Source organism: Dasypus novemcinctus, chromosome 11 (genome assembly GCF_030445035.2).
Source record: "Dasypus novemcinctus isolate mDasNov1 chromosome 11, mDasNov1.1.hap2, whole genome shotgun sequence".
In the NCBI taxonomy this organism is placed as follows: Eukaryota; Metazoa; Chordata; class Mammalia; order Cingulata; family Dasypodidae; genus Dasypus; species Dasypus novemcinctus.
The window spans coordinates 96,094,552-96,120,051 of NC_080683.1; the positions used below are offsets into that span (position 1 = coordinate 96,094,552).

At 39.8% G+C, this 25,500-nt stretch overlaps 2 protein-coding genes across 4 annotated transcripts in view; one reads left to right on the top strand and one right to left on the bottom strand.

The window, feature by feature from the left end:
- MCM9 (minichromosome maintenance 9 homologous recombination repair factor) overlaps window positions 1-25,500 on the bottom strand; it is an 89,215-nt gene that overhangs the window by 38,882 nt on the left and 24,833 nt on the right. The gene's annotated exons all lie outside the window — the stretch shown is intronic.
- On the top strand, window positions 11,414-24,642 carry ASF1A (anti-silencing function 1A histone chaperone). Its single transcript, XM_004450483.4, has 4 exons — window positions 11,414-11,987; window positions 17,794-17,909; window positions 21,391-21,567; window positions 22,868-24,642. Exons 1-4 carry the CDS (start codon window positions 11,879-11,881, stop codon window positions 23,078-23,080), a joined length of 615 nt encoding a protein of 204 aa, XP_004450540.1. The 5' UTR covers window positions 11,414-11,878; the 3' UTR covers window positions 23,081-24,642.

Consider the following 25,500-nt stretch of genomic DNA (forward strand, 5'->3'; position numbering starts at 1 on the left):
AGCTAATTCACTGCTGGTTTTCGAGACTCCCATGGAGTTTAGGAGAAGGGGATAGGAATGGGACAAATTAAAATACCACGAAGCTTACGGTTTGTACTGTTTTTCTTGAGTAAATTCTCCTCAGATAGTCATAAGCCTTTAATTAACTCCTGGAGTTCTGAAAAAGTTGAATTTGACAATTTCTGCCGATGTTCTCATTGTTTTTATGGTGGAGCAGGTTTTTGGAGGTCCTTCTTCATTTCAGAAGTGCTTCCTGAATGGAAGTGTTTTGTCAGTCCATACCACCGGCTTCATTTTCCATGCATTCATGTAGACTCCCTGTTGTAAAATTTTGTTAAAAATTTAAAATGCATGTGATCCTGATGTCCTTTCTTTATGTCTCCAAAAACTATTTTCTATTTTATCATCAAGGAGTACATTTAAAAATGATATTTCAGTGTAAAATATCCCCAGCTATTGTCAGAGGGCTTTGGTTTTGTGATATAGAGCAATTCTTGCCAACCTCTCTTCCCAGGGTTTATGGGTCTTACATAAAACAAAAGGTTCCTTGGTCAGTGTCTTAGTTGGAAAATGACAGTTTCTTCTCCAGAGCGTTTATTTTATTACATACATTGTGAAAATATGAGAGAAATGTGTGTATTTATATATATAAATATATATATATAGTCCTTAATGAATTATTGTGGGATAGGCACACATGTAACTACCACCCAAGTTAAGAAATAGGATGTTGTCAACATCCCCGAAGACTCCTGCATGCCCTTCACTAAGCACAACCCTCTCTATGCCCCTGGAGTAACCATTAATCTGGATTTTCAGGTAGTTACTTCCTTACATTTCTTTCCAATTTTATTTTTCGTGTATGAATCCCTAAACAAAACAATTCTTTTTGCCTTTTTAAAAATTTTACATCAATGAAATTGTAATGTGTTTTTTTAATACTATCTTAGATATTTCATCCGTATTGTTTGTCTGTGCTTCATTTTCATTGCTGTGTATTAGTCCACACTATGAATATAGAACAATTTATCTGTTATACTGTTGATGGACTTTTGGACTGTTTTCCAGGTTTTAACTATTATGAAGAATTTGATATGAACATTCTTGTACATAGCTAGTGCATGTGAGCACACATGTCTTTAAGCAATAGGCCAAGCAGTGGAACTCTGAAGTAATTGAGTATGTATAAGTTGCATTGCCAGATTTTTAAATATTAGTTATACTTATAGGTATGTAATTGTATCACCTGTAGTTTTCATTTGAATTGCCCCCCTTATTAATGTGGTTGAACACCTTTTCATGTGTTTATTGTCTATTCGGTTTTCCTCTGTTGTGAATTATCTGTTCCATTTTCTTGTCTGTTTTTTTCTATTAAGTTGTCTTTCTCTTATTAGTTTTGGTTAGCTTATCTAACCTGAATAACAACCACCCCAAAATTTAGTGGCTTGTTTTGCTTACAAATCTGCAGTTTGGGCAGGGCTCAGCTGGAATGGCTTGTCTCTTCCATATGCATCAGCTGGAGTATCTTGACTGGCTCAGGGAGGATCCACTTTCAGGGTGGCTCCCTCACCTGGCCAGATAATTGGTGCTGGCTGTAGATTGTGAGCTCAGCCAGGGCTGTAGGCTGTGGACCTTAGTTCATATACTCTTCCTGGTTGCTTAGGCTTTTCTACATCGTAGTGGTTCCCTTCTAAGAGCTAGTGTTCCATGAGAACAAGGCAGAAATGCATAGTATTTTTATAGCTTAACCATGTATATGATGTAGCATCACTTTAACCATACTCAATTGGTCAAGGCAGTCACAAAGGCCCGTTGTGTTTGAAGGGGAGGGGACATGTTGAATATCTTCAGCAATCTGTGTCTCTTTTCGTTGCTTCATCTTGCTGTGTCAGCTCTCCGTGTGTGTGGCGCCACCCTGGGCAGGCTACACTTTTTCACGCTGGGTGGCCCTCCTTACAGGGCACACTCCTTGTGTGTGGGGCTCCCCTACACGGGGGACACCCCTGCGTGGCAGGGCACTCCTTGTGTGCATCAGCACTGTGCATGGGCGAGCTTAAACACACAGGTCAGGAGGCTCTAGGTTTGAACCATGGACCTCCCATGTGGTAGGTGGATGCTCTATCTTTTGAGCCAAATTCACTTCCCCCATAGGCTTTTGATATGTTGTTTTCTTGTTTTTATTCGTCTCGAATGAAATTTCTTCTTTTGACCCACTGATTTGTTTAATCTCCACATATTTGTGAATTTTCCCTTTTTCTACCTTTATTGATTTCCATTTTCACTCCATTATGATCAGAAAAAATGATTTGTATGATTTCAATCTTTTTAAATTTATGGAAATCTGTTTTGTGAACCAACATATGGTCTAACCTCACTTTTTGTCTAGCTATTAAGACTTCAAACTCACCCTCAGTTTTGAAGGACAGTTTTGCCAGATTAAAAATTCTTGGCTGGCTAATTGAAAAAACCAGGCACAAAAGACCTTGTATGTACAGTCATACATTGGTACTCAATTGCTTTGAAACTCATCGAATTTGGTACTGCATAGAATTTCTGAAGCAAAAATTTTGTCCTGGTATTCAACATTTGTTTGGTACTGGACATGCAAGCTAGAACTTGTTGGACTTGGTTGCCTGAGACTCGCTAACCTTTCTAGCAGAAACAAAGGGTCACATTAGTCACGCAATAGCTTTTGCCCTGTGCACATCCCACTGCAGTCTTGTCTTACCTTCCGTGGTCATTTTGTGTATTTTCGTGTTTTTTTTCCCTCATCACGGGCCTAAGAAAATGAGCAGTGATAGAGCTGAGCAGAAAAGAAAATTCTTCGCACCACCACTGAGCACAAAAAAAGAAATAATTGGTAAATATGAGAATGGTATTTGTACTACTGATCTTGCGAGGGACTACGGTATGCCTAGAACGACGGTCTCCACCATCATTAAGAATAAAGAAGCAATTAAAAAAAAAGGCTGATGTTGTGAAAGGAGTTAAAGAAGTAACAGAGTAGTGTTCCCACTTAAGGAAGTTGAAAAGCTGTCATTAATTTGGGTAAACGAGAAGGAGTTAGTGGGCAACAGTGTGTCGGAAGCCATGATATGTGAAAAAGTGAAAGTGTTGCATGTCGATCTTTTGAAAAATAAACCGGAACAGAGTCATGAGGGTGTTGAAGTTTTTAAGGCCAGCTATGGCTTTAAATAATTTTAAAAAGAAGACCAGCATCCATAGTGTCAAGTGGCATGTGAGGCAGCAGGTGCTAACAAAAACGTTGCTGATGAATTCGTCAGGGAATTTCAAGACTATGGAGAGGCTCAAGGTTTTATTCCCCACCATTTTTTAACTGTAATGAGATTGGAGCTTATTGGAAAAAAATTGCCTAGTAGAACTTACCTCACGAAAGAGGAGAAGGCATTACCAGTCCACAGACCAATGAAGGACAGGTTCACTCTACTGTGTGGGAATGCTTGTCAGGACTTAGGCCTCTACCAGTCTATCATAGTGAAAACTCATGAGTTTTCAAGACGCACAATGTCAAAAAAAAGCAAACTCCATGTGATGTGGAGGGCAAACAGAAAAGCCTGGGTCATGAGGCAATTTTTCATGGAGTGAATAAATGAAGTGTTTGGTCTTTCAGTGAAAAAATATTTGCTCGAGAAAGATTTGCCTCTGAAAGCTCTTCTACTTTTGGACCAATGTGCCTGCTTACCTTCCAGGCTTGGAGGATGAGTTACTGGAGGAATTCAGCTTCATCACTGTACGGTTCCTCCATCCCAACACTACTCCTCTTATCCAGCTCATGGACCAGCAGGTCATTTCAAACTTCAAAAAGTTGTACACTAAGGCACTTTTCCAGAGGTGCTTTGAGATCACCTCTGACACCCAGTGGACCTTCACAGAATTCTAGAAGGAGCTTTTCAATATCCTGCACTGCCTTAACCTTATAAGGCCTGGAACAAAGTCTTTTATAGGACAATGAATTCAGCATGGATGAATTCAGGGTCAGAAGCCATGACTCAGAGAGGCCTCGAAGGGTTTGAGGCTGACCCCAAGCCTGCATGTACAGAGGGTACAGGATATTTTGTCTTTGGGCCAATCCAATGGTCTGGAGGTCGATGCTGGTGATGTTGAGGAGTTAGTGGAGGAACACTGTGAAGAGCTCAGCACTGAGGAGCTGCAGGAACTACAGAAGCAGCAGCAACAAGAGGTGGCCGAAAAAATTTCAAGTGAGGAAGAGATAAGGGAGGATGCCCCCAGTTTCTTGATAAAAGAAATGTGTGCAAAATGGGCAGAAGTTCAAAACTTTGTAGAGAAGTACCATCCGGACAAACCTCTGACAAGCAGAAATTGAACTTACTGAAAGACCAAACAATTTCACCCTTTTGAGGAATTCTGAAAAGAAGATAGAAACAGTCCTCATTGGATAAGTTTTTAGTGAAAGTGACAAAGAGTGTGTCAGAGCCTGTGGTGCCAGTTGAAAAAAGGCAGAAAAGAGAAAGAACACCTGAAGTACTTCAAGTGCTGATGTTCTACTGGAGGGGGCCTCTCCTTCCAAGCACCACTCCATGTGACCTCTCCTCCTCACAACTCTCCTCCCACCATCCCATTGGACCATAGACTCTTCTAAGTACAGGTAAAGTGAAGTGTTTATGTAATCTAAGTATTTTTTAATTTTTGTGGTTTATTTCTCATGTAAAGTAATGATATACAACTCTTTTTACACATTGCCTTAAAAATGTGCATTGTCTTTGGTTTGGGAATGCATTAAATTTATTTACATTATTCCCTATGGGAGAATTTTGTTTGGTACTCACCATTTTTGATACTTGTTGCGCCTCTCAGAACCAATTAGCAATGAGTACCAAGGTACCACGTGTACGTATTGCATTATTCCATTTAAATGAAATATCCAGACAGGCAAATCTAGAGAGACAGAAAGTGCTAAGGAGATGGGGCAAGGGGCAGGGTGACGCCTAGTGCTGGGGTGATAGGGGCATTGGAGGTGATAGATAAATGGTACAGGGTTTCTTTCTTTTTTTTTTTTTTATTTCTCTCCCCTTCCCCCACCCCCACTGATTGTCTGCTTTCTATGTCCATTCATTGTGTTTTCTTCTGTGTCTGCTTGTATTCTTGTCAGTGACACTGGGAATCTGTGTTTCTTTTTGTTGAGTTACCTTGTTCCATCAGCTCTCTGTGTACGCAGCGCCACTCCTGGGTGGGCTGCACTTTCTTTTTCACGCGGGGCACACACCTTGCATGGGGGGCAACCCTACGCGGGAGGCACCCCTGCGTGGCACGGCACTCCTTGCACGTGGCAACCCTGCGCTTGGGCCAGCTCACCACACGGGCAAGGAGGTCCTAGGTACTGAACCCTGAATCTCCTACATGGGAGGCGGATGCTCTATCAGCTGAGCCACATCCACTTCCCCAGGGTTTCTTTTTGAGATGATGAAAATATTCTAAAATTGATTGTGGTGATGGTTGCTGAACTCTAAATACTTAAAAGCATTCAAACCTACACTTTTAGTGGGTAAATTATATATTACTCGAATAATATCTCAATAAAGCCATTATTTGTAAAAGCTCAATATATTCACAGCAAGTATCACTTGGAGGCGGATTCTCTGTGGCTAATTCAGGACCTTAGCAGACATACATACTATCAACCAAAAATCTATTGATCACCTATTAATTCATTTGTGAAAGGCCTCCAATCTCACAAAGTTTACTTGCCTAGCTTCTGTGAAGCATGATGCCATCTGTCTTAGTTTGCTAAAGGCTGCCGAAGAAAAATACCAGAAATGGGTTGGCTTTTATAGTGGTAATTACGAAGGAAAAGTCTTACAGTTCTGAGGCTGTGAAAATGTCCAAATCAAGGCATCATCAGAGATGCTGTCTCACCAAAGGTGGGCTGCTGACAATTCTGGACTCCTACCACATGCGAAGGCAAAATGGCAGCCAGTCTCTGCCTTCTCTAGGTTTACTTCCTCCCTGAACTCAGCTGTGGGCGATCAGACATATCACTTGCCTCAAGTATTCAGTTTCGGGCTGCTCCCCTGATCCCAGCCTCTGGCCTCTCTTCTCAGCCTCTTAGGAGTTCTCCATATTTCTGCAGCTGTAGGCGATTCTGGAGTCCTCTCTCACATGGCAGGGTCAAAATGCTGCCTTTTCTGTGTGTCTCTGCTTTCAGCCCTCCGTTTATATAAGACTCCAGCAAGAGGGTTCAAACCCAACCTGGCCATGCCTCACTGAAGTAGTCCAATCAAAGGCCTGCCAACTGAATCCAATCCAATCCAATCAAAGGGTCCCACACACAGGAATGGGTTAACTCCAAAAACATTATCTTTACTGGGATTCACAAAAAGTTTTCAAACTGTCACACCATCTAGTGCCATTTTTCTCTATAGTAACTGACTAGAAAAGCTGCGATGCTTAGCAGTGGCTTTATGCAATGGAGTGGTCTAGATTTGAGTCCTCTCTCTACTTATCACCACTCTTCTGGTATCAGGAAGAGTCTCTGATGAATGGGAGAGGTATTGGATTACTTAGAAAAAGATAAGACAAGAAATATGAAATGAGACAGACTACAAGTGAGTTCAAGAGGAAAATGAGTTCAGAAGAAGCTTGATTTATATAAGGACTGAAAACATGTGAGGGGAAAAAAAAGAAAAACTAGATATAAGAAACAGGAATAATTATTAGTCATTTACATTCATATCCTTCTGGCCAGAAACAATTAAACAATATTAACATCAATACACTGTCAATAATAACCATAATTATGATGCTTCCCAAAGCTGATATAATTTATAAATGTTCAAAGAGAGTTTAACAGTATAGTTCAGCTATGGATCAAGGATCAGACACAGCTTACAGCTTCAGCAATCTTGCAACCTAATGGTAACAATGAACACAAAACAGAAACACTTATTAATGAGGTAGGGTGGAGGAGGCTGGGGAGTATGGAGGCAAAGAAGCACACTTTAGGCAGGAGACATGGCAACCTTATAAAAAATGTAAGGATGCATTCCAGGATGTGTAGCTCTCCCCATTCCCAACAGGAAGCATGATATCCATGGGGCTGTGACAGGGAGACATCCAGTGAGTCCCACTCTCATTCCTGGTATATACCTAAGCCAACCTCTGAGTTTTGTAGCTCAAGAGTTCATTAATTGAGTCATTACTACAGTATCTGTCAGCCTATTGATCTTCCAGGAAATGATACCAATCTATTTTTCTACACATTAAGGTCATTTTAGAGTTTACCTGAGGCAAGGGAGAGATGAAGTACAGATGAACTGGATGAGCAATTAGAGAAATGGGTTTCTGAGCACCAAGGTCCTCCGTTGTTATGTGGGGATAACTTTCCCTCCTACCATACCAGGATTTGGGAGACTCAAAAAACATAGGTCATTTAAAAGTACTTTACAAATGGTAAAGGAAATATTATACCTATACATATAAATAGTATCAAAACCTTTATTATGCTATTTTTGTCTCCCACAGAACTTTACCCATAAACTATTCCTATGTATCTAATACTTTCTACCCTTGTCTGTATATTTGATTACATACTTCTCTTTCCTACTGGACCAAAAGCTCTTTGAGGATAATGTTCATATCTATTGTTTCTTTGAATATTCCAAAGAGATTAGCACAATAATTTGCACATAATAAATGCTCTCTAAATATGTGTAAGGGATTATTATTAAAACCTTTACTGTAGGATTTGGTTTAGAAAGGTCATGTAAACTCCAGAAAATCTCTGCAATCTGCATGTACACAGAAAATTTTATTTAAAATTGTCATCAAATTTTGACATCCTGGGAAACAGATGTGGCTCAAGTGATGGAGTCCTGCCTACCACATGAGAGGTGGTGCCTCCTAAAGAAGACAGCAAGCTGGCATGACAGATGGGCCCAGCAAGCCGCTGCAACAAGAGGCACAAGAAGAAAAAACATGACAGACACAACAAAGCGGGGAACAGAGGTGGCTCAAATGATTAGGTGCCTCCCTCCCACATCAGAGGCCCTGAGTTCAGTTTCCGGTGCCTCCTAAAAATGAAACAAGGAAGACAAAGAGACACAGCAAGTGTAAACGAGGGGGTAGGGAAAAAAAAAAAATCTTAAAAAACAAAACAAAACACAAAATCTGGACATCCTGTCACTAATAAATAATATAGAAGCTTCTTAAAAAAAGGATTTATTTTTATTTATTCCCCCTCCTTGTTGCTTGCATTTGCTGTCACTGTGTCCATTCGTTGCACGTTCTTCTGTGTCTGCTTGTCTTCTCGTCTATTCTTTAGGAGGCACCGGGTATCAATCCTACAATCTTCTGATTTGGGAGAGAGGTAATCAATTGAGTCACCTCAGCTCCCTGGTTTGTTGTGTCCCTCATTGTCTTTCCTTTTGTGTCTTTTTTTTTTCTCTTGTGTCATTTTGCTGTGTCGGGTATCTATGCAGGTCGGTTCTCTGTGCAGGCCAGCTTGCCTTTCTTTATCAGAAGGCCCCGGGAACTGGGCCCAGGACCTCATATATGATAAACGGGAGCCCAATCACTTGAGCCACATCTGCTTCCCAATATGGAGGCTTTTAAAGTAACTAACCATGGCATTATAACAAGCCCTTACATCAGTTTGGTTTTGTTAAAAGACATTAACAATAACACAAATTCAAAGGGAATTCAACCCAGCCATCATGTATTTACTCCAGGTGGAAAGCAGGATTTGAACAAAGAGGTTAGAACTCCCATTCTTAGGGTAACTTTTCCAACAGGTAGGGACTGAGACTTGACCTAATTCCTAGTTTAACATATTTTATTTCAGCCGAAATTTCTTTTTCATCTTGCTTTGTGTGTGACCTCAATTTGACATCAAGTTTAAGATTCTTAGAAGCCCCTTGCCTTGAATTCGTGGAAGCAAGCAGCATCTTTTCTCTTCAGAATTTGAGCTGAGTGCCCAAAGGCAGGTACTTCCTCTGAAGAATGGCTACAAGCACACCCCTCCATATACCAAGACACAGTGAGGTGACTACCTTATTTCACACCACAATAGGCACTGGATAACTAACCAATAATTGGATTAAATAAACTTAGGTTCTCAAATAAGCTTAAATTCTGATGGGGGATGGGGAATCAGGGGGAATCTTTAGAGCTAATTAGATTAATTTATTTCTGACCTAGGCCCTAGCTTAGGCTTTGTTCATCTTAGATCCAAAACATCCTCTCTAAGCCATCCTTTCTCCAAGTAAACTGCACAGAGAGAAGGGATTTGGGGATGCAGTCCTCCAAGCCTCATGTGGGCCCCTTTGGGCACTTAATAAATGAAGACATTCATGGTGACTCTTCTCTTGTAATATGGTTAACTTTCTGGGAGTCACCAACAAGTCGTTAAGCAACAAGTCCTATGGATTACCTCTGAAACCAGAGTGAATGCTTTTACAATTTTTCCCCATGTAATGCCAGTTAAATTTAGAAATATGCCAGGGCACGTTGTCAGTGGTGAGGAAACTACTGGAAAGAGTGCTCAAAGGCCCTCTGATATTTTTGATGAGCAGTAAGGAAAGAATTAACACAGGCAGGATGAAAGGCTTGGAGCTAATTTTTGTAGCTTCCAATGAACAATTAGGGAGCTTTTTTGGGTTTTTTTCAGCCTTACATACTACAGTAACAGAAGGTTATATAAAAATTTTAAAGAAAGAAAATAAGCCAAACTAATGGTAAGCAGGTAGATCTAGCTTAGTTCTTGAGGCTACATATCCCCCCACAATGAATTTTATAGTAAACCTGGTTGCATTATGAACACGTATGGTCAGACTGCAAAATGCACCTCATTTTGTAAAGTTTTTAAAAACAAGTGAATCAGAATCTTCTCTTAAAAGTGCCTGCAATAGTCACACAACTCTCTACCCCACTCTAAAAGCATTCATATTTTAATCTTTAAAAGGTCATTTTGTGATATATATCCAGTATATCTTATAGAATCAGTTTCTGTTTTATCTTAGCTAGTGCTAGGACCAGAGTGAAATGAATATATGGTTTATTGGTCATGGTAATCTGCACCTATCACCACATTAAGCACTCTGTACAACAGACAACTCAGTTGAGAAAATCTTTTCTGGTAGGTTCTACTTATAACAGTTCCGTTATTAACAATAAAAAGAGACCCACTGTCTAACTAGTTTTCCTAAATGTGGAAAGGCCTGGCATAAGCTGTCCCACAGTATCATTCCAAAGACCCTCAGGTGAAGAAGTCTCACCAAAAGCAATCTACTTAAGTACAAACCATGCCGAAGGAATTACACATCAAAATTCTGGGTACTTTATTAAGAAAAAACTCTCCCAGCATAAATGATACTTAAATAATTTTCTCTCTGAATTCAGTAAGCCAAGCTTGGTGATTTCATTCACAAAATTTAAAGGGAAAGCAGACTGTTTACAAATAGCAAGTAATAAAACAAACCTATGTACCTCTCTTATTTTGAAAATAGAAACAGTCCAACACATTCACAAAAGTAAAAGCTCTCCCTTTACCCACAATGGTATTCAAGCAGCTTAAACGAATCAACGCCTCCTCAGTTCAACCCTGAAGTGGTCACAGACAAGCAAAGACTGCTCTGAACTTGTCTGTGAAGCCACGCATTTTTTAATTTACTAGTGGTTTAGGTCATAAATTTTTTGAAAATTATCTTGGTAAGCCCGTGTTCTCTCCTCTTCCTTTCTCAATTACATTTGTTGCCCTTTAATCTCCTCACACTTTTTCCCTTCTTTTATATTCCTATGTCCCTCAAATGGCAGAAACCCGGGGTGTAACTTATCACATCTCTAGCGACCTGTTTCATTCTAGGATTTTCCATATCAAAGGAGGAAAAAGAACCACGTGCAGGCCAAGGATTACCCACGTAGATTTTCCAACTAAAGTGTTTGAAGAAATGCCTATTTCTCTTTCATTCTGTGGCTATTTAAGGAACGGCACCGATGTGGCCCAAAGCACATAAGAGCCAAGCGCTATATTTCCAAAATGGCTTTCCTCCTTTTGAGCTGCCATGGGTCTGTAAAATGCCATTTATTTTCACTGCAACCAACCCTTTTCTCCAAAAAATTACCCTATACACAGGCAGCTGGATTAAGCCACTGTAAACAACCGAACGTCATCTGCTTAAATTCATGGATCTGGACTGATGTGAAAAAAAAAAAACGCCTTTTCAAAACAAAACAAAAAAAATCTCGAAGCAAACCAGGGTTCGCGCCCTCCTGCGGCCAACACACCTCCCGCCGTTGCCACGCCCCTTTCTGCCATAGCCACGCCCTCTACAACCATCATGGTCACGCCCTCTTCAGTCGCCCCTCCCATCCCGTTCCCGCCGCGGCCACGCCCGACGTGAGGCGCGGGAGCCGCCGGGCCGTAGGCGGGGCCTGCGGTGCCCCGCCCCTCCGCCCGCCGCTGGCGGCGGCCTCCGCGCGGGCCTCCCAGTCCATATTCCACTCACTTTGTTCTCCGCCTTTGTCCTAGTCCGCACCAGCAGGTGGAGCCGCAGTTAAAGTTTCCGAGTTCATTTCGGGAGCGGGAGCCCATCTTGCTCGCCGCCGAAGCTCTCTCTGGAGGAGGAGGGTCAGAGCGCGGGTGCAGCCAATCGCGGCCAACGCTGCTAGTTATCAGCGCAGAATGGGCTGTAGTTTAGTGAAATAGGAAAGCTGCAAAACACTGTGGAGTGCTCCCGTGTAAATAAAAAGAGGAAAAAAAAAGTTTCTCAAGTCGCCGCTGCACGACGTCGGGCCGCGCCGGGGCGGGGGTCTGCGCTCTTCCGAGCGGCCGCACGCTGGACTTTATTGTGCCGCAACAACCCCCGTTCCCATTGTTTGTGTGTTGTTTTTTTTCCTTCAAAATATGGCAAAGGTTCAGGTGAACAATGTAGTGGTGCTGGATAACCCTTCTCCTTTCTACAACCCCTTCCAGTTCGAGATCACCTTCGAGTGCATCGAGGACCTCTCTGAAGGTGAGTAGCGGCGGCGCCCGCCGGGCTGTCAGTTGCGGCTGCAGACGTTGAAAGTTTCCCGAGCCGGGCCTCGCGGCGGCCGGTCCTCCGAGCCCGGCGGCGGCAAACTCCAAGCGGATGGACGACGGCCGGCGGAGCGCGCGCGGCGTGGGGCGCAGCCGAGCGCCCGCCGCGCCGCAAGTTGGCGAGGAACTTGTTCGGGCGGAGGTAGCCATGTTGTCAGCTTTGTCTGGCGAGCGGGCGGGCGGCGGTTCGCGAGACCCGCACTGGCGTCCGCGGCGGCGGACGGGGGTCGCGCCGGGCCCACCCCGCGCCGCGAACGGCCTCCGTTCCCCTGGCCCCGGGCGGGCGGCCGCGGAAGGAGAGGCGAGTGTGTGAGACTGGGCCGGCGGGCTCGGTGCGGAGCCATCTTACCGAGAGGAGCGAATTGGTCTGCCGACCGCGGCGTCACGGCGCCTCCGCGCCCCCGGCCGCGGGCTGGGAGCCGGCGCCCCGCCTGCCACCTTCCTGCCCCGAGCGGAAGGCAAGTTCGTGCTCGGAGCTCGCGATGGAGGTGCCCTGCTCTCCCGGGTGGCCATGCCCGGCCGATTCGGGGAGGAGAGCGAGGCTGTACTCGCGCTGATTTCTGGCTCCCTCGACCAACCAGCGGGTGAGGCGGGCGCAGGCTCGTCCCCTCTGCGCCGCGGGCCGGGTGCCGGCGCTCCCCGGGCCGCGCGTCCTCTCCGGCGGATCCTCCCGACCGGTCCTCCCTGCCGGCCCCGGGATGCTCGCGGCGCCCGGGATGCTGGCGCAAGGCTCGCCCCGATCCTCGTGAACTCCTGTTCCTTAATGACTAAAATCTTCTCTCCTCTCTCTCAGGAAGAAAAAAAATTCTAAGCTAGAAAGTTACATTTAACCCAAGAGCAGAAATCTGTAAAATACTTAAATAATTTCCAGGACTTAATCACTGGCTTCTAAATAGTCTGAAAGAAGACTTTCTTCAAGAACGTGTTGAAACCTAACTAAAATAACTCTACATCCAAACAGATACAGAATACACCCTGAACTTAAAACACAAAAGTGCTAGGAAATAAAAGGTAAAGTCCTGATGGCAATGCAAACATTTTTACTATTTTCTCTTAAGTACGTGTTAAGGTCTTCACAAAATAACTTTTTAACGTGGGTACAGTAATAAACTTTTAGAAAGCTAAAATTTGACAAGGTCCTATCTTTGCTTTTCTTGGATTTTATTAAATTAATCCAGCGCTTCATTTTCAAAGTTTGAAAAAAATTATCCTTATCAGTGTTAATTTATAATTAAATAGGGGACATGTTTTCTTTGAACTTACATGTGAATTTGATAAAATGCATGTAAAACAACTATGCTAATAATGGCATGTGAAGCATTATCTTCATTTTAAAAATTAGCTTTTAATCTCTACGAAATGTTATTTTATGTAGGGTGCTAACTTTTTTAATTATGAAAGCAATAGATGCTAGTTGTAATAAGCTTTTAAAAACCACACACATATATAAAGTAACAGTCTTCTGTACCCAGAGCCTTCCTCCATCTCACTTCTTAAGGTAATCACAATGAACACTTTAATGTGTCCTTCCACAGCAAGGGTTCTTAACCTTTTTTGTTCTATGGACCCCTTAGGCAGTAGGTGAAAAACCACAGACCCCTTATTAAGTCCACACTATACTGTGTATTATTTAATAAATATATCACACGTGCACCAACACGTCCCCACAAGAATAATGTTTAAAAACTTCACAGTTCAAGCTCATGGACCCCTTGTTGAGAACCCTTGTTCCATAGTTTTAATGCATATATAAAGCAATTTTATACGTAGGGCATATTTTGTAAGATGGCCCACTCAATTAAATAAACTAATCTCTAAATAGGCCCAGAAATAATAAAGGGTATTTTTCTTATTACTCAGAAACCACTTGATTACTCTCCCACAGTACAACTACATGCATTCAGCTACCAGGTCCATTTTTCATACCCAACAGTCAAGAATTTCTCCTTTTTACTGCCAACTGCATATAAAAATGATCAGTTGTAAGAGAAACCATAAGATTAGTCCATTCCAACTTAAACTACAGCTTTTGAGAATTAGAAGTTCTTCAAAGTACTGGAATTTTCAAAGGATGCCTTCCATTTTAGGCACCAGTTCTTAACAAGGAAAATAGTTGAGGATGTGGTTAAAGGGCTATTATGTTGGACTGTTAAAAACCCCCACTCATGGAAGCAGACTGTTTTCCATTTTTGGATCCATTCAGAACCCAGCTGAATCACTCTAAGGATTTTTACAATACTAATACCAAGAATACACTTATGGTCACTTGTTTGCCTCACTTCCAGGGCACAATTACCGGGCATTTGTTAGTATTTAATACTTTAAGCTGAGTCATACCGAAGGAGTCTTAAAAAGGTGCCATGCCTGTGTACTCCACCTAGAGGCTGTGTGGATTAAGGAAATTGAGTTTACTTTAAGCAAAGGGTCCAAACTTTTATATTGTATTTCTTTTTAAAAATCTGTACTTGAAATTATGCTACCGAATGTTCTGAAGAGAAAGTTTCATTTTATAGTTTTGTCCTGTACCAGACATCTGCCACTACTTTTCATATTTAATCTTGTCAGTTCCCAAATATTTTCACTTTTAAAAGCTGCCCTTATAGTTTCTTCAAAAAGTCTTGAGTATTGGGTCTTAAGATAATTTGGTTGTTTCTCATATAAGGCTTATATCGGGGGTAGGACACCTTTTGAAAATGGAAGGTCAAGATTTCAGCAGAGACTTTCCTGTTAGCCTGGGAGATAGGAGTCCCTGGGTGTGCTTGACCCAGTCACCAAGCCTGTACAAACTCTGATTGACCTTCATGCCATCTTTCCTATGTATGTGGATTGCTGATTCTCCTCTTCTTTATTGAATGGAGGCTTTTTTTTTGTTTTTTGGTTGTTTTTCAATATCAATAAGAACAGCTACTGTCAGTCAAATGCTGACAGTGTACCAAATTTGAGCATGGTGCTTTATACTTGCAAATTTTAAGCTTGGTCTAAGTCCAAAGACTACCTTTCCAAATAATGTAGGTCAATTTAAAACACTCTTAATAACATCCCTCACTCCCAGCACAGAGGAAAGGCTCTGATTGCATGATTAAATGAAACAAGTAGGTAACATTTTAAAACAAGTGAGTAAACTTCTTTAACTGATAATCTGTATAAAATATCTTACCATATCCCTCCCTCCTTCAAATAAATCAAGCTTATGGAAGTGTATATCCACTTGGAGCTCTGCTTATTTTTCAGAATACAGGGGACAGGAGTGAGGGTGATGAAAAGCTGGATTTACAAATAAGTACTAAACATTTCAAACTTAGTGACTACAGCAAGCATCCCATAGGAATAAAAACTCATGCACAGTGTTCCCCAGGTTACATACTGTACTTGTGAAGGCTACCACCTCTACCTTCACCCCCCCCCAATTAAAATTAGTCCCTTAATACACCAGTAATTTAAAAGCTAGAAAGGAAAATTTATGTTCCCAGCTGTGTTTTTGGAAAGAGGCAGACTTTTGAGTTGCAGGTGGAGTTTGGATTCTGATTCTTTGATTTATTAGTCCTGTGACTTTGGGAGGATTACCTAATCTCTTAGAGCCTGAATTTTCTCATCTGCATAAAAGGGATGATTAAATCCGTATGATAAAGCTATTAATGTTTAAAGAATTTGTGTGAAGTAGCAACCAATGCCTGGCACTTAGTAGGTATTTCATAAAAGTAGGTTTATAAATTATGGCTATGTCCCTGTGCTAACAAACACCAACTTAACTAACACCAATTATGGAGCCAGGAACACTATGTAGCAGCACAAATACATATGAAACAGAATTTTAGGAAAGCTCCATGTGACAACTCTCAGTCTTAACCTTACTTGACCAGTCCAGTAAATTTCACATAGCTTTATCATCTCATTCTCCTTGAAATGCTTTCTCCACTTGGCCACTACTTTTATAACCTCCTTTAGTGGTTCTTCTCATCTCCCTGACCTCTTAACTTTGGAGGGCTCCAGGGCGTACTCTCTAGAAATCTCACGTATTTTCCTGGCTTACATATCACTATTTCCAAAGAAAATTTTAACAGACCTATTCAGTATTTCTATTAAGCTATCTCGTAGACATCTCAAATTTGGCACATCTAAAATCAAACTTCTGTGGTCCAAGCCACCATAATAATTTCTTGCTTCAATTCTTGAAATATCCTCCCGTTTCCTCCCTTGCCCTTTTATAATCTATACTGAATACAGCAGCCAAAATGATCATTTTGAAACAGTCCAGTCATGTCCCTCCTCCACTCAAACCCCTCCAATGGCTTCTCATGCATTTTGTAAAAGCCACATCTTTATGATGGCCTTAAAAGCTTTACAAGAGCCAGGTAAGGTCCCTTCCCCCCCCACACACACCCGCCTGTCCATCTGCTGCTCTCCTCTTCTTACTCTGCTCCTGGCCTCCTTGCTTTTCCTTGAACATGGCTCCTACACCTTTTTATTTGCTGTTCCCTCCGGCTAGATATCATGTGACTTGCTTCCTCTCGTCATCAACAAAGAGATGAATCTCACGCCAGATGAAGGAAGTGTGCTAGAACGGTGCTAGAAGTTGGAAATACTAATGTTTAATTCTAGGACAAGGGCCATGATAAAACAGGGTCTCAGAAAATAAATGCTGACTTAATAAAAGAAAGTACGTCTAAAGAAGCTTTCAGTTTAATAAATTGCAGTTTATACTATAGTATGAATAAGAAATAGTACCTACTATTATTTAGTGAACCAGAATATCTGCACAACTACAGAATGATAACACATGGAGGCACTAACTAGATTCTTAAGAAACCCAAAAACTCTTGCCCTAGAAGTGTTTGGGTGTACTCCCAGGTGCAGTAAATCCAAGAGGCAGCCCACACAGGCCCAAGAGAACAAGGATGGCTCTCAGGGATGACTTGTATTTGTAAAATTGTCTTCCTCCCCTATAAAAGATAGGCTCCTTCAAAAGAGGAGCAGTTTTACTCGTCTCTGGGTTTTTCTGGCAGAGCATGGTGTAAAAAGTGGCCAATAAAATCTGATAGACTGAATTAGAGATAATGTCTCTGGTTGCACTTTAATGTATCTTATTCCTCATGACTGTTCCCACTGTATGTATACAGTATTGTATGAAATGGTACAAGGATTCTAGGTTTCCTCTTTCCACTTTAAAGAATGTGTGACATGAGAGGGTGCCATGAGGAAAAAACCCAACTGTAGTTCTTTGGCTGAAGGCCCGCCCTTCTGAGCCACAAGGAAAGTTTGCTAATGATGATTTGGATCCATGCAACATGGTAGAGGGCAGTGCTTCCAAAGTGTCTTTAGTGGTTTGTTTTTTGTTTTTAAAGAAGGGGTGGGGGGCAGATTCCATAGCCAAATATACTTGGGAAATGCTACAATACTTTTATTGGTGGTTCTTTACTGAAGGACGTCCGAGAACACATACTATGCCAGTGCTCCTCATGAATCTTCAAGGTGAGGTTGTAGCCATTTCCCAAATTTTTGGCCACATTGTCTTGTGAGGAGTACTATCCTGGATCACTATTCCACAAAACAGCATTTTGAGAAACTCAGGGCTGAAGTTTAAGAATTCTATAAGGAGCAGTTCAATACCTTTCTGGGTTTTCTGCTATGAGAAACCAGTTTTTGCAGCCAATAAATGGTTAAGCAGACATTAAAAGGGTCTTCAATGTAATCTAGTAATGTTATTACTGAATATGAAATAATGTGTTGGTTTTTAACCCTAGACTTGGAATGGAAAATTATCTATGTGGGCTCTGCAGAAAGTGAAGAATACGACCAAGTTTTAGACTCTGTTTTAGTGGGTCCTGTTCCTGCAGGAAGGCATATGTTTGTATTTCAGGTAAGATTACTCTTGGTAAATGTATATGCCATATATGTTTCTAAACAAACGATATTATCTCATGGTCCTTATTCTTTCCCTGGGAGTTAAATCACTGTCCTTCTGTCTCTACTTTTATCTGCTTCCATCATGTTTTAGGAAGTCAGTCTTCTGTTGCACTCAGATATATATAAGGAACCCAGCTCTTAGTTTTGTACACTGAGAGGAGCTAATACGGTATTTCCTTCAGGGAGATGCAGAGCATGCAGCAAACCTTATGTCATGGAGCACATGGTGGTTAGTTTGGGTCTCTTCCTGAGAGTCCCTTAGTATCAGACTTTCAGAGTGGCTGTCCAGCGACCTAAAACATGGATTTTAAAATGTATATTACTAACTACAACTATTTCAGTACAATCAGTAATTGAGCTATATTAATAGATAGGTTAGTAGGTAGGGATCAACTGCATGAACTTGCGTCATTGGAAGTGAAGTCAGTGGATTTACTAAAGCTTGTGATCTACACATCATTTAGAGGACTACTGTTGTAATGAAATTTGAATATAAATTCTGTTCTCAGATATCACTAACAGTATTTGGGTCTGTGTCAAGGCTTCAGACATTGTCTTCTGTGTTCAAAAATGTTACTTCTTTTAATCCATGTTAAATTGCTGTATAAAACTATTGAATCATTTCTCAGTTATTCATGCTTGTTAGAGGAAGAGTTATAAAAGTCCCAAAAATAGCCCTAAGTTTTAAAACAAATCTATTAATTTTTGTTACAAGTACCTTTATCCAACAAAGTCACATGAATTAAGCAGAACCCACTGAAAAACTTAATCTAGGACAGGCAATCTAACACTTCCTACCCTGACCTCCCTGTTTTCTCTTCACAGGTGGGACCAATGTAAAGAGTACTGTTGGTCAAATAATCCCATCAGAAATGGGTAAAGACCACTCAAACACATGGCCTCTCTAGAGCTTTTTCTCCCCCTTTCCTAAATATACAATTCAGAATCTTGTTCTCTTAGCTTTAGTACTTTTTATATTAAAAAGCAACAAGAATTCAGTGTATCTAAACAAATTATTACAAAAAGGCCAAATACATTAATTAAATTAAAAGGGAATAATGCTGTTAAGTAGAGCTATGTGAGTGCTTCATGAAAGTCCCTGGGTAACAGAGATGCCCTGTGGAAAGGAAGCAATATTATATAGACATGTCAAATCCTGGCTATACCTCTTCTGAGCCATATGCAATTTGAGACAAGCTGCTTAACCTCCTTCAGTCACTCTAGTTATTTTTCAGGTAGTTTTCCTGCTATAATGCAAAGGTTGCCCCCAAAAAACCAGATGAAAGCACAATGTCATATAGGCCATGTATTCAGCCTGTGCATTTTCCAAAATTCACCATTATCAATAGAGCATGACTGAAGTAAAGTTTTTGTTGTATGTTTTAAACAAATTGCCCTAGTAGTCTCCTTCCACTATGACTTTGCCTCTCAGAATAAACATGCCTTTCTCATGTGTGTGTCAAAGGCCAGCAGGAAAATGTCTAGACACTGCCTAGGATTGCTGGCTAGAGTCAAGGGTCTCTGTCCACCATTTCTCTATTCTTTATGATCAGAGAGGCTGCACACTTCTCTACTCAAGTTTGCTCAAGCTGAATTTTTTGACAAATTTTAATATCACAAACATGCCTAGATTCTATTTGCTGAGGAGATGGGAAGCAAAATGAAGGAGAGTTCATAGCAGTACCAAACTACCTCTATTTCTCATCCCCCACCCCTTTTGGGTACATTAGCATCTCTTTGGATACCTCTTTGGAGATGATGCACAGGACCTTCCTCTGTCCTCATCCTGGCATCACTCCAAAGAGAATATAAATGTCTTCAGTACAGGAACTGAGTTATGCATGGATTTCAAAATCCTAAGTAGGTATGTGATCAGAGCTGTGCTAGACATGAGATAACAAAGATTGAACTGGTTGAGATTCCTGCCCTGGATGGAATTTATAGGTGAGATGACTGAAGGGTAAACATATATTTAATAGTTGGGCATATAGTAGTAGAGGGTTTGTCAAGTAATACAAGCACATGAAAAAGGGGAGCTATTCTACTTTCTGAGTTTGAAGGGGCTTCATTAAGAAGGATACAAATGATGCAAGATTCAGGACTACATTCTTAGGACATTAAAGAAGGACCTTTCAGGCCAAGGGAACAAACAGTATGCTTGAGGCACAGGTATGAAAGAATACCACCACATTTTAAAGAACTTGGTAATTCATATGTCTAGAACAAGAGAGATATGGTGTTAAAGGAGATGTGGCTGGAGAGGGATGGAAACAAATTGTGAATAGGCCTTATAAACCAAGTTAAAGAATTAAGATTTTATCCCTTAGAAATGGGGCAATCCAAGGTTTTAAAGCCTGGGGTGGGGTTGGGGGATAGGAAGGGATCTGTGTTTAGTAAGCTGATACTTGCAGCAGTACAAATAATAGGGTAAGAGTGTGTGGAGATGCCAGCAAGGGCACTGGTTGAGGTGTTCATTGAGACCCAAGGATGTTCCTTGTGGAGTTCTGGCAATATAAGCTAATATGCTGGGAACTCTATCCACTTACCACCCAGAATGGCTGCTGCAGGTGGAGTTCAAATGCTCCTGCTATCGCTGCCCACCCCATCAGGCCATCTCTGCTCTGATCTTTCCAGTCAAGATCCTGTGCACTGCCATGACAAAGTCCCAGTCTAGCTCAGGTTCTCAGCCTCCTCCAGCCCACTTGTTTCACCTTCTGCCTTCCTCAAGTCTCAGCTTATAGTAGCTGATTTCAATCAAAAGTTTTTTGACAACATATGCCTAAAACCATCTTTACCTTCACTGAATTTCCATAGTATTCCTGGTTTCAAAAGCACAGTCTATTTTAGTGCCTAGCAAAGTGACTGTTTACATTAGAGGATTAATGTTTTTTTGAAAACCTGTAATATAGCTATTTCCATCCCATATTAAAATACCTGTGGGGTGGGTCAGGGGGTATGAGACTATACCTTGGATAGAAGAGGGAAACTGGTATAATAAAAGTTTGCTGCCAACAGGTATATGAAGATAATGAAATATTTACTAATTTAGGTCTGAAAATTATGAATCAATAAGTTAGAATCAATAAGGGTGCTGATTCAATTGTTATATTTTATAAAAGGTTTTATAGTTGAATATTGCATAATTTCTCATGAACATGCAGTAACCAGAACTATTTCCCTCCAGAAGTATAGATGCTTTTAAGTAACCAGGGTACCTAGGAATACTGTGGAGAAACACATGAACGTATCTCCACATGAACTATATTTTCAGGGTATAAATCAATCTCAAAAATGAGCATTTGGCTTTCCAGTTTGATTCCTGAGGTTTTGTTGCTGTGCCCTCCACTGATGATGCTCAAGGTATCTAAAAACCCAGTCTTGCATGCGTTTAACAGCCTTTTATATGTGTTTCTTTTCTTTTTAAATTATTCTAGGCTGATGCACCTAATCCAGGACTCATTCCAGATGCAGATGCAGTAGGTGTAACAGTTGTGCTAATTACATGTACCTATCGAGGTCAAGAATTTATTAGAGTTGGCTACTATGTAAATAATGAATATACTGAGACAGAATTAAGGGAAAATCCACCAGTAAAACCAGATTTTTCTAAGGTAATGTTCTGACTGTTCCTTTTTAATTACTTCACTATAGAAAATCTTAAGCAGTTCTTATTTCATAGTAGAATATGAAAATCGCTTTGATACCCAGAATAAATGTGAGATCCTTGTGCCAATTGAGCATCACCACTGATGAACTCAACCCCTACCTCCAGATGAATTATTATTAGTAATTAATTTGCTCAGGTACAGTGAAGAGTCTCTGATAGTTTAGAAGCATGAAAGTACCTCCTCGAAGAAGCAGGCCTTTGTTTATGACTCTCTGCATAGCATTTCCCACATCATGATTCCGTTCATTTCAACTTTCAGGACATTCAAACTGCCATAGAGCCAGAGGGCATCAAAGGCATAATTGTTGTATGGATTCTTCAAAACTAATTTTGTCTATAATTCTTCCCACAATAATGGGAAATTTTCTATTTGTTTTTTATATGAGTGCTGTGATTTCAGAACACTTACTTGCTTTGCTTTATCTGTTCATCTCAGAGGGTAAAGTTATGGTTTTAAATATTTCTGGTGATGAAAAACAGCTTAAATTCTGAGCAAGAAGATGAAATCTGGGGTTCAGCATTCTCAAGGATCCTTAGTACTTTATAATTTTCCAGTGGGAACTGTAAAAGTTTAGTAACTAGTGATTCTATAAGGGTGCAAAGTAAATGAAGTTGAGCATTAACACTTTAGACAATGCAAAAAAATTACATGGCAGTAGAATGTTCTTTCTGACCATAAGACGAATGTTTTTTATTCTGGTGTTGGACCATCAATTAATCCAATTTATTATCTATATTACCCCTTGTATAGCAAAAAGGAGAAATTAGAATACTGTTTCTAAGAATGATAATTTAAAAGGTAGGAAACAACTAATGAGAAATTATATTTTGGGAAATGTTTTCGTTTTCCTTAGAAGTCAGAAATGGACACCAAATCAGTTTAAAGAGAGTATGTTAGTTTGTTAAAGAAAGCATCCTCTGAAGCATTTACCTTTAAAGAGTAAGAAATTCTCTCCCTTCTTTTAGGAAACAAGGATAGAGGAGTTAGATATTTTGTTTAGTAAGTAGAAGAACTGAATTTCTTCAGATTTCCCATATCTTGTTTCTATTAGGCTAAAATAATTTCTTTGCTCTAGCCCTAGTCTTTATTAGTTATGCTTTAAGATGCTTTATTTGACTTTTTATACCTTTTTATGTGAATTTAAGCCTTCAGGAGTACTATTCCATAGGGAACCATTTACTAATTCCTGTTTGCAAATGGTGATCTTAGTGTTTATCATTTCTACATTTTTCTCCTTCTCTAGCTTCAAAGGAATATTTTGGCATCTAATCCCAGGGTCACAAGATTCCACATTAATTGGGAAGATAACACAGAAAAACTGGAAGATGCAGAGAGCAGTAATCCAAATCTACAGTCTCTTCTTTCGACAGATGCATTGCCTTCAGCATCAAAGGGATGGTCCACATCAGAAAACTCACTAAATGTCATGTTAGAATCCCACATGGACTGCATGTGACCACTTGCCATCCCTTTAGTACAAATTAAGCTATAAAACACACAGAACTATTTCCCTGAAATTCCGTAAGTACATAGTCAAGATACAATGTGAAGAATTTGTTTTAAAAACATCCTGTAGAAGTTTATAAGAAAACCAGTATTTGAGCAAATTGTGGAATATAAATACAACTATTTTTAAGTAATTTTTTCTCTAATGTGTTATTTTATTTGTTCTGAAACTAATCTGATTAAAGCATATATATTATTTTCTTCTCTATAATGTAATTAAACACTTGTATAGAAAAAACATGAATCATTAGACCAGGTTGTAGAGATGTCTTAGCTTCTTGGACAATAATCTTGTGGACCACTATTTTACTGGCCTGGAAAGAACAAAGCTCACTTCAACTAACATGTTTCTTCCTGTGAAAACAATACAGTGGGATTTACTTTAAGGGGCAGAATTCCATTCTCTTTTCATATATCCTTAAAAAGGAAGTTTGAAATCAACTACATGCTACCGAGAACTTCAGGATCTGATTTTCCAGGGCACCCACCCTGAAGCCTCGAAGGCTATTACTGCAGTTCATATAAGGCTGAACAGCTTTTGGTTTGGTGTCTAGGATGGGAACAAATGTGGTTAATTGTTTGTAAGGTCCCCTGGATATGGTTTTTGTTTCTGTAACAGAGTTTAGGACATTAGAGTTCTCCCTGAGTCTTTATTTCCCATTGAATTCAACATATCAAAAACAAATACAGATTCCTCTAAGTTTATGAAAAGGAAATAATGTCTCAGATCTGTTCACTAGATTTATAAAATACTATGAACTTAACTTTTTAAAAATTGCTGTAATAGATCATTTGTTGTTGGCCACATTTATATAAAAACCGTGGGATTTCAAAAGGTATATTTAGGTTTAACATAATGGATGGATGGATTACTTTTTTTGGAAATATGTATTTTTTCACACCTGTGGTATTCTTCTCCACAACCCCTAACACTCATGCAGAGTAACAATAGGAATATTTGTGTTTGTTATACTCGAGATAGCTTTTCCAAGTAAATTTTTAAAGTACAATTTTGGAGAAGAATCCATTAGCTCGATGGGTCAAAATGTTCTTTTTCTTTGGTGGGAACTATGTCCTTCCTCAAAAAATTTCTTATGCTCCATTAAATTAAGTAGAAAATTTTACTCTTGATGCTAAGCAAGACATTAGCCATATGATGCAAAGTTATGCAGTGCCTTCATATCTAAAATTTTTATACTGAACTTTTTAAAGCTTTTATTTTGAGGAAGGGAAAAGGACATCTGTCTAAACATGGATTCTAATTGTGCGTATTTCCGGTCATTCTCAAAAAGTTAATTTGTGAAGCAAAATTTTGCTAAATGTTAAACGCTAAAGTTTAATATACCAGATTATTAAAAGATCGTCCATTAACCAGTTCATAGATTTTAAAAGTAAAATACTTGTGACTGTTAAAACTCTATGAAGAAAAATTTCATTTTTGTCTAACTGCAACTTAAAAAAAATGTTAAAATATTACTTAAAATGAAAATAAAGGTAATATTTTCCAAGAAAGAGCTCAGTGATTAATATAACAGGAATGCCAACATGGTATATGCTTGTTAGAAATAAAGCATATATAAGCCAGATTACCAAATAAAGTAATTCACTGCTGAGTTTTTATTCAAATTAATTATAATGTATAATGATCAGTTATTGACATTAAAGATTTAGGTTTTTATATCTACTTGTAAATGAACAGCAAATTTTCATACAAGTTTGGGGCTCACATACTTGCTTTAAAAACTATTACCTCTAAAAAAACATGATTACCTCTTATTTAAATTGTAGTACTCTATTAGACAATTTTTAGAAATAAAAATTAATGACTGAACACAGATTTAGAACTCAAACATTAGGTCTAAAAAATCATGTAACACAGATTTCTTTTTTTCTTGTTTGGCCTTAAGAGACAATATTGGAATTATAGCTGGAAGGTTTAAAATTTTTTCATCTTTTTGATCATAGCAAATAACTGTGTCCTAGAAGACTCACATAATTATTTGGGAAACATTCCACATAAATACTTGTACTTTTTAAAAATACAGAACTCTAGACCACTGGGTCATAAGGATTTTAAACATGAACAATTTACTTATGCCACTGAAAAGATGGATAGTTGCTTAGGATAGGGCGAATGAGGACAGCCATTTGAGCTGAGAACACATTCAGGAAGTCTGAGGAAACTTATGTGCATTTGTTCATTTATAACCTATAACCGTATATAACCTTAGGGTTCCATGTGGTCTTACCTTCTGGTTTTAGGTTAACCAATAAGGTCAATTGGAATATCTTTCAAAATTCCTCTCAATCCACAAATCCCTTCTTATCAATGCTTAATGTACTGCTAAGTTACATTTATACTTCAAAACC